Source organism: Colletotrichum destructivum, chromosome 8, assembly GCF_034447905.1.
Source record: "Colletotrichum destructivum chromosome 8, complete sequence".
NCBI lineage: Eukaryota > Fungi > Ascomycota > Sordariomycetes > Glomerellales > Glomerellaceae > Colletotrichum > Colletotrichum destructivum.
In genome coordinates, this window is record NC_085903.1 from 2,720,278 (window position 1) to 2,729,728 (window position 9,451).

The following is a 9,451-nucleotide window of genomic DNA, read 5'->3' on the forward strand; positions in this document are numbered from 1 at the left end:
AGTGCTATTACTTTTGACAAAATCCATCGCATTAATGTTTCCGACATTGGCCGAGCGAGGCTGCGTATCTGCCGCTTGGATCCACCTTTCCGTTGTCACGTGGTCAGCTCAGTGCCATCACTTTTGACAACACTTATTTATCCCCATTCATTATGTCGCTGCTGACCATACTGAAGATCTGTCACGATTCAATAATTCTAGCAGTAACAAACAATTGAATAGAATTACAAAATCAATTTGGTTCAGCACCTGCGATTACTTCGTTATTATTGATTATAGTAAGAAAGTCGAATCCTGTCTTATTATATAATCTGATATAAACGCCTTATTATAGATGAAATCACAGCACGAAGTACCTATTGCTGATAATACGAAGAAGAGGCGCAGAGGAGGCCAAAGAAAGAAGACGGGTAGGCAATCAATTTTCATGTCGCAATATGCTACTCAGCTCGCCCACGCGGTTCTGACGGGAAGACAAAACTAATACCATGGAATACTCGTAGGTTGGTAAGGATTTGGGCAGCAGCTGCAAATCTGTGCTGAGCTCGTAGTTTTTGCCTCGCCCTTCCCACGGAGTTTCCTGACCCGCTGTATTAGTTATACGTGCAAAGAACGTCACACTCCATGCGACGAGAAGAAACCTGTCTGCGGCAATTGCGAGCGGCTGAGGTTATCATGTCGGCCCTTCGAGCCTATTAAGCAGTCTGCGTGGTCTGCGCCCGTTGGCACCAATCATCTCACCCGTCGTCCTGGGCAGCATTCTCAGCAGCAGCAGCAGCAGCAGCAGCAGCAGAATCTCTTCCAGGCAGACGAAGCAGAGGCTAGCTTCCCAGGAACCCTGGACTCGACAGGTGTTCTCTTCACCGCTCACATGCCAGACCCACCTTGGAACCCCATCGCCGGAACCTCGCCCTCCCCACCGAAGCAGACGGCCAGCACACCGCACCAGCAGCACCCGCAGCAGGGTGTTGGTGTTGTCGTTGAAGACAGTAATGGTGGCAACGGTGGCAGTAGTAGTCCTAGCGAGCTTATTAGTCGTGCTCAAGTGACACTGACTGCGGAGATGGTACATTTGCTAACCACCTATCGGACGAGCGTGGCGACCTGGATGGATATATTCGATTACGGCTGCGCGTATCAGCTTGAGGTCCTGCGCCGCTGTATGACGTCTAAGCTCCTTATCCTTAGTGTATGCGCCTTTACGGCCAAGCATCTGAGTCTTCTTCCTTCGGGAGATGTGTGGGTCGCCCCAGCCACTCGCTACTACGGCGAGTCCCTGCGTGGGCTGATCGGCTCTATTGGCACCGGTTCGGTCCCCGAGGATGTCCTCACTGCTACGATTCTTCTCTGCAGCTACGAGATCATTGCGACCCAAGGGGAAGAGCACCAGCGGCACCTCTCTGGCGCGAAGCTTCTGATCCTGAATCGGGGCGTCAGTGCCTCATCGGTTGGCCTGGATAGAGCCAACTTCTGGATATACATCCGGCACGAGATCACTGTGGCCCTTTTCAACAAGACCACTCTTCAGATCAGCCCCAAGGACTGGAGAGTCAATTGGCGGGAGACGGAGGTCGAGGAGGATGTCCTGGCGAACCAGCTCCTCTGGCTACTTGGCAGAGCCATTGATGTCGTCTTTCGTCAAGAGCAGAGCGTTTTCGCAACAACGACGACATTGTGCGATGAGCGGCAAGAAATTTGTGATGAAGTCGCAACCTGGTTTCGTTGCTGGTCCCCGTCCGTCAAGGGGTTGAAGTACGGCGAACCGGACGATCAAGGCTTCGCCAAGTTGTATTTCCCCATGCCTTGTGCAGGTCAGTTTCACTCTCGCCCCCTTTTCTCCCGTTACGTGGAGAAATTTTCTTTGACATGCTCTTTACTACAGCGGCTGCCATGATGTGGTACCATCTCTTGCATATACTTCTCTACGCAGAACCCAGCCTGCAGCATCCATCTCATATTCCACTTGTATTGCTATCCAACCCACGAGTGGTTAGGTCATTTCTGATAACAGTGCAGATTGAGAACCACGCCTTAGAAATTGGCTGCATAATGTTGTCGAATATCCCAAACAGCGTTAGGAGCTTTTCCTCTCAAGCCATATTCTACGGTATGTCCTAGTTCGGCCATCATCGGAGGCGGTACTGCGCTCTCGAGCTGACCAAGCCAATGCTCTCTTATTATCTCCAGCTGCCAAGCATATTACCGGCATCAGCAGGAAAATTCGCTTTTGGAATATGCTCGATGATATTGAGACTCGTCTCGGCTTCCGCACACGGGATCAGGTCAAAAAGCTCAAAGAGCTTGTCGAGACCAACATTTGAGAGTAAAAGCCTTGTTTGTTCGAGAGGCGAGTTGTTTGTGGTGGGCTTCGAGGGGTCTGTGGAATACAAGGCAGACCATAATTAAAGATCTAATAAAGACCACTATTTGACAACCAACAGCCACGAACACAATCGCTCTCACGTTCCGTTTGTAGAGTTATATCCCTATCACGCCCACAGTAACATTCAAGATCGCCACTCGCTCGTTCATCTCTCGTTCCACTTTTGCTTGCTTGTCCTAGCAAACCCTTACACTACCTCGGTCTTTTCAGATTTCTCGCTTCGAGAATCCTCACTCCAAGGCTTCTTCTCAGTCGGCACATCGCCGACAGAAGCCAGAGCTGCTGTGTCAGGTTGGCGCCTCCAGACCTTAAGACGGAGTTCAACAGGCCATAGGTTGAAGTAGTCGATCCACTCCATCTCAAAGTCTGGGTCGGGCAAGGCAAAGTCGTACCGATGAATGAGCGTGCCAAGGCACACCACCTGCACCAGGATTGCCGTATTTCGACCAATGCAGGCGCGGCCGCCGGCACTGAACGGGTTGTAGATGGCAAGCATATCTCTGAGTTTCCCATCACCCTTCATTAGCCACCGCTCGGGCTTCCAGGCCTCAGGATCCGGGAAGTATTCTGGGTCCCGATGAGCCGTGTATGCTGAGATGCTCACGCTCGTATCTGGAGGGATCAACTCGCCGGCGACCATGTAGGAGCGATCCGGTGGTGTCTTGCGGATGAGATCGGTTGCTACGGGGGGAGAAAGGCGCATAGACTCGTCGATACAGGCCCTCAGATATGGCAATCTCTTCATCTTGGACCAGGGCGCGATGACTTCGTCGGTTCCCAGTGCTTCGTCGAGCTCCTCGCGAAGCTTTCTCATGGACTCGGGATTCTTTAGAAGGTAGTATAGGGTGTTGGTGAGAGAGATAGCTGGGCCATCTCCGCCCCCATTGACTGTTGCACGAATCGTAGTTAGTGGCGTAATCCTCGGCACCAAAAGAGCGACCTACCCAGCCAGTAGGATGGGCCATGGCTTAGAGAGGATCAGGCAAGGGCTTACCAACTTGGTGGACTTCAGTTATACGATCAATGGCGCTGATCTTGGCGGGGTCACCCTTTCTATCCCTGATCATGAGCTGACAGAGATCGTGAAAGTCCTCGCCCTTCTCCCCGCGTTCTACACGTTCCGCTGTGATCTGATCAATGTAGGCGCCCCAGTTGGAGGCGTTGTGCCACTGGCTCGCATACCACGGAGACAGGAGGTTGGTCAATTTCTTCATCATAGGAAAGCTGGCCGCGTCCCACACGAGGGTAGCGTTGGCGCGTGAACTGCTGTGCATGCAATCGATGATGTTGGCATACTCCTTGAGGCCATCCGGACGCGTGACCAGAGTTAGGTCAGTCCCCTGCATCAACCAGCCCGGGTCTTTGCTTAGCCCGATCTTGATGGCACACTCGAAGCCGTATAGCATGAACCAGTGGTTGGCGTCAAAAGCGAGCTGCTCTTGGGGAACGATGGCACCGGGCCTGAGGGGTGCTGCCGTGCACATGCTGTCAAGCTTGGAGACGAGGATGGCGGTGCTCTCGGCGACCCGCGGCTCCCAGAGCTCAACGTTACTGGGCGCGTAGGAGGCGGCCACCATCCTACGGCGCTGAGAGTGGACCTCGCGACTGGTGGTCAAGATGAGGCTCTCGCCGCCACCCTGCAACGAGTCGTAAATGGTGCCCTTCAAACAAGGGGAGTTGAAGCCGTAAATGTCGCGGACAGCTTGTCCCCGCCCAAAAGAGAGCCAGTTGGGCCCAATGCGGACCACGGGATCTCTGACGAGCTGCTCGTGCAGCCGGCGAGTATGGAACACGCGATGACGGCGTCCCACCTCCCAGCCATACGCCAAACCCGTTAGGCCCGAGAAGATGTTTTGGCTAGGATACTTGCGTAATCCTTTGGGATCTTGCAAATAGCGGATAAAAGGCCACAGCAGGATCAAGAGGATCCATGCCGCGACCAGCCATACTGTCAGCATGGTCGAGTGGTTTATTTACTCGGTCGTAGGCGCAAATATCTTGGTAGTCGAGGAAGCGAAATGCATAAAAGAAAAAGGATGGAAGAGAGAAAAGAGGTGAAACTCTAGTAGAAGCCTACAGACACTTGTTAGCATACAACTGCGGGTAATCCGAAACTCATAGACTTCATACCCGAATTCTCCTGTAATTTTATTCTGTACTCTTCGAGATGAAATCCTGTATGTCCAACAATGCCGGTAAAGTCAAGGCTTTCTGACCCTTATGATTCTGTTAGGGAAAGCCTTGTCTCATCACTCATGCATGAAGGCTTCCAAACTTTATACCCATTCACAACGCAGGATCCAGCAGTTCACAGGCCTACTTTCAGTTGCCCACGTCTCTGAGTCGATGGTAGTCCGCTCGACATTGAGCTAGTTAATGCGGATCCTTGTTAACTCTTTCCAGATTACACGGGGCGCTTGCTCTTCTGGTAAACTAATCTGTCGTCAGAAGCATACGTAGATGAATAGATTTCCCGAGATCCAGCTCTCCCGAGGGTAACGGTAACGCCCACTAGACGGCTGCATGTGTCGGTCCGGACCCTGCATCCTTCCCGTACGCCCCGGATGACCTTCGATAAAACAAGGAAATGACGCACTGGTCGAAGCCGCCCGACCATGCCTGACAGGCGACGTGGAGCTTGATCTTCTCCAAATGCCGTCTAAGGTACCGGAACAAATGGCGTGACTGTCTAGAAGTGGTATGTTAGACGGCGGGATAGGGTTTGTTTGCCTTTGTGCATGATGCAATGCAAGAGCAAGACTATGACGCTCCCACAAAAAACGATGAAAATTGGGCCATGAAGCCTGCTGTGGCTACGGTAGCAATTGGCCAGAGATAAAGCTTGAGGTTGTAGCCAGAGCCGTTACACGCGTGTAGCGCCCGAGACCGATGCAAAGCTACCCACAGTACACGCGTGTAAATTACTACTTTGGGGACGGTGGAGAAACCGGACCAGGGCAGGGTGACTTATTAGACGCGTCTATATTACCGAATCGGGCTGATGATCCACGATAGCACATATGTGACCTCAGGGGCAACCCCTCGTGGACAAGCCATCCATCTGTGGCAGGCAAACAAATATTCCAGAACAGAGCTTTTAAGATCCGACAGACCGATTGGGTCACTCTTCTCTTGGTACTCTGGCGGTCTGACTGCAATTACCAATACAGTCACATTCTCTCGGTGTGCCTTGTTCGGGATTCTCCTGTCGGTTGTTCTATAAATTATCTTTGTTGTTATCCGGAACTCGCTCTTTGCCTTTTTTCCCCCCCCACGTTGTCCAGAATGGAAAGGTTCACAGATTTGTTTCATAAACCCCCGCCCTTTGTATTGGCTAGTTATGGATGCTCGCTTGGCGGCCTCCTGCTCGGGATCGACACAGGCATCATCGGACCCGTCACTGTCATGGAGTCCTTCAACGAGCCCTTTGGCCATCCGAGCCCAACAGTTCACGGCGTAATAGTATCATCCATTCTTGCATCAGCCGCCGTCGCCTCATTTTTAGCTGGCCACTTGGCCGACAGGCTCGGTCGGCCGGCTGGGATTGCCATCGGTTCTATGTTATTCGGGATCGGCTGCGCCATAGAGGCGGGCGCTGTTCACCTGGGAATGTTTATGGCTGGCCGAGTGGTGGCGGGCATAGGGGAGGGCTTCACGAGCGGAATAATGATTGTGTAAGTGTACTGCTCCCAACATGGTGTAGGTGCCCGCAATAAGCCTAACTACCACGACTAGATATATTTGCGAAATCTCACCCGCCAAACACCGTGGAGCTCTCACAACGGGTCCTCAACTCCTGATATGTGCTGGGCTCTTGGTAGGCTTTTTCACTTGCTACGGAACTGAGCGCATTGAGTCAGACCTCTCTTGGCGGCTTCCCTTCATTCTTCTCGCCTCTTATTCTGTCATTTTCTCCACCGCTGCCTACTTGCTGTTACCAGCGTCGCCGAGGTGGATGGCCCATCATGGGAAGCCTACGCATGAAGTGTCAGCAGCTTGGGAGACTCTTGGTATCCATGGCGAGGACCAAGAGGATATGGCAGAGCCGTTTGAGAACGCCGAGGCCAAGGCATCATCATCAAATGTTCGTAACTTGACCTTGCTTGGAACATGTTTTCTTACTGAGTTGTTATTGTGCCCCTTCATCCTTTCCCTTCCTCTTACTACTTCCTCCACCATGTCTGCCACGCGGCTCGAAGCAGGGCAGACCAGCTGACACTTGGGTAGATAATGGACCTCTTTTCCCCCGAAGCACGACCGCGGTTCTTTATGGCTGTCTTCCTGCTGGCCATGCAACAATTCTGTGGCATCGATGGTGTCATGTATGTACGTGTTCAATTTCGAATCTTGATACAGCTTCATTTTTTGCCTAACAATCTCTCATAGTATGCTCCATTGCTCTTTCGTCAGGCCGGTGTTGGTGTGAACGGGGACACTTTCCTCGTCTCGGGTATTCTGTCGATTGTCATCTTGGCCGTCAGCATTCCGGGTACCATCTGGGCTGACAGTTGGGGCCGACGCGCCAACACCATCTTTGGCGGCTTGGGCATGGCCGGGGCCATGTTCATCATCGGTGCACTGTACGCCGCAGATGTCGTGCATGCCACGGGTCCGGCCAGATGGATCGTCATCGTGGTTATCTACATGTTTACCGTCATATACTGCGTCTCGTGGGGTATCGTCATGAAGATCTACGCGGCCGAGATTCAGCCTCAACAAACCCGGGCCAGCGCCACAAGCATTGCCCATGGTGCTAACTGGCTGACCAACTTCACCGTTGCCCTCATCACCCCGATCCTGCTAGCAAGCTCTCGATACGGCGCTTATTTTCTCTTTGGTGGATGTACGCTCCTTACAGCGGCTATCTGCTGGTTCTGGATGCCCGAGACTAGAGGACGAACACTGTCGGAGATACAGCGTGCATTCCACGCGAACACCTCAAGTGACCTGGAGAGCTCAGGCAAATCCATCAAAAAGACACCACAAACAGCATCTGGGGTTTTTGTACAGGAGGAGGAGGAGACCAAGCAAGAGAAGAACCAGACATAGTTGTCATAGACTATTTGCATCTCAGGTTGGTATAGATAGTAGCATGTGAGCAATAGATACCTAAACGCCTGTCTTTTCGGACTCTGTCCTTCTACATTTGGAGATTGTAACGGACATAATATTACGCCTACCGGGCAGAGAAGTTGGCCAAGCCCACAAAACCCAGATTAGCTCCAAACGGAAAGGGCAAGGATCAGGATAGATGGTATAAACAGTGCAATTTATGTTGCTCTTAGTAACTCTCAAATGGCCCTGTCTTCTTGTCGTACAGAAAGGGAAGTACCTTAGAGACAGTCAGCCGCCATGAATACTCTCTTACTCACCCTTTGGCCAAATGATCTGCGAATAACCGCCTCAGGCACTTATTATCCCAGTGCTGCTCTGCCAAGTGGTTCAGCCCAACAAAAACAAGATATAACCACCTCAGGCACTTATTCAACACACATGTGTGACATAAAAAGTCACCCAGTTTCAACCTGTCAATTTCACCATTCTGATTTCAAATCAGTGAGGTCACTTGCCAGCGTGGCGTTAGTTAGGGCTCACAATATTCCAACCTGTCTCCGGAGCCTATATCTCGACCCATCCGCCCATCATGCGGTCCCTCAGGCTCGCCGCATCCCCCCTCATTCAGCATCCTACAGCATTTATTCCCCGTCTTTTTCCAGTCACGCGACGCGCCTTTCTCAACACCATGACTACTACTGCTGCTCCACAGACCTGCAAGGCTCTCGTCATCAGAGCAAAGGATGACAAGGGGGCTTTCACTTTGGTCCAAGAGCAGATCCCCGTCCCCAAGCCTCTTCCCCATCAGGCCCTCGTCAAGGTTGCCGTCGCAGCTCAGAACCCCACAGATGTCCTATGCTACGATGGCGGCGTCTTTGGAGATGGGTCTGTGCTGGGGTGCGACTTTGCCGGCACCGTCGTTGCTGTTGGAGCTGAGGTGACCCTGGTTCAGGTAGGCGACAAGATCGCCGGGCTGATCTGGGGAGGTGAGATCAAGGGCCAGGGAGCTTACAGCCAGTACACCATCGCCGACGAGAAAATATGCTACAAGATTCCCGACGGAATATCACTTGAGGAGGCCGCCACAGTGCCCTTGACAGCTACAACCGCGTGGCTAGCTCTCTTCAGGTCAGCCAGCCTGGCCATTGATCGAAACAAGGGCTCTGCGATTAACCTACTTGTCTGGGCTGGAAGCAGTAAGTACAACTGCAATGCACATCATCATCTATGCGAGAAACTAGCTTACATGACCTACAGCCAGTTGCGGCTTGTATGCAATCCAGATTGCAGCCCTCTTTGGCTTCAATGTTGGGACCGTGTGTAGTCCGTCACAGGCGTCACGTCTCCGCTCGCTTGGTGCCAATCACGTCTTTGATTACAAGGACCCCGATGTGATCTCCAAGATTCAGCAGGCTATGCCTTCCGTGGATTACATATTCGATACTGTTGGTACCGAGAGCTCATCCACCCTTGCCTCCCAGGCCATGAACCCAGCTGGCGGTACTCTCTGCACTGTTAGGCCCTTCAGGGAACACACTGAAGATGTCACTTCCCAGACCAAGGTCACATCACTCCTTGTCTTTACGTCATTCTTCAAGGACCATACAATGGGGTCAAATCTTTTGCCTGTAGGCTGCTTTCTCACATTTCTTTACGTGTTGCCAGTTACTAATCCGTTATAGGCTTCCGAAGAGGATCACAGACTTGCGTCGGAGTTCTATGAAAAGATCCCTCAGCTTCTACGTCAGGGCAAAATCAAGCCCAACTCCCCACAGCTTATCCAGGGAGGACTAGACGGGATCCAGGAGGGTTTCCAGATGTATAGAAATGGAAAGATTCGTGGGAACAAGGTTGTTTACCGTCTCGAATAACATGTCAAGTATCATACTGGGGCACCAAGCAAGACTTACCAGTGGAACAAGAGAAAAAAAGATAATTCTCGAGTAAAGGAGAGAGAAAAAGCCAATCTTCGTTCATTTGATGCAAACATGACTTGAAACATAAAAGAAATAC

General features: G+C 51.8%; 4 protein-coding genes across 4 annotated transcripts; 3 read left to right on the forward strand and 1 right to left on the reverse strand.

Annotated features, from left to right (window-relative positions):
- Positions 1-205: 205 nt before the first annotated feature.
- On the forward strand, positions 206-2,334 carry CDEST_12678 (Putative zn(2)Cys(6) fungal-type DNA-binding domain, fungal transcription factor). The gene is made up of 5 exons (XM_062928834.1): positions 206-410; positions 552-1,811; positions 1,883-1,965; positions 2,017-2,107; positions 2,188-2,334. The coding sequence occupies exons 1-5, from the start codon at positions 335-337 to the stop codon at positions 2,319-2,321; spliced, it is 1,644 nt and encodes a 547-aa protein (XP_062784885.1). The 5' UTR covers positions 206-334; the 3' UTR covers positions 2,322-2,334.
- A 236-nt stretch (positions 2,335-2,570) lies between these two features.
- On the reverse strand, positions 2,571-4,341 carry CDEST_12679 (Putative cytochrome P450; the record flags this gene model as incomplete). Its single annotated transcript, XM_062928835.1, has 2 exons — positions 2,571-3,323; positions 3,382-4,341. 2 exons carry the CDS (start codon positions 4,339-4,341, stop codon positions 2,571-2,573), a joined length of 1,713 nt encoding a protein of 570 aa, XP_062784886.1.
- A 1,327-nt stretch (positions 4,342-5,668) lies between these two features.
- CDEST_12680 (Putative major facilitator, sugar transporter, major facilitator superfamily) lies at positions 5,669-7,432 on the forward strand (the record flags this gene model as incomplete). The annotated part of the gene is made up of 4 exons (XM_062928836.1): positions 5,669-6,057; positions 6,119-6,467; positions 6,611-6,709; positions 6,770-7,432. 4 exons carry the CDS (start codon positions 5,669-5,671, stop codon positions 7,430-7,432), a joined length of 1,500 nt encoding a protein of 499 aa, XP_062784887.1.
- A 694-nt stretch (positions 7,433-8,126) lies between these two features.
- Positions 8,127-9,309, forward strand: CDEST_12681 (Putative GroES-like superfamily, alcohol dehydrogenase-like, NAD(P)-binding domain superfamily; the record flags this gene model as incomplete). The annotated part of the gene is made up of 3 exons (XM_062928837.1): positions 8,127-8,634; positions 8,696-9,066; positions 9,121-9,309. 3 exons carry the CDS (start codon positions 8,127-8,129, stop codon positions 9,307-9,309), a joined length of 1,068 nt encoding a protein of 355 aa, XP_062784888.1.
- Between the last annotated feature and the right edge of the window lie 142 nt (positions 9,310-9,451).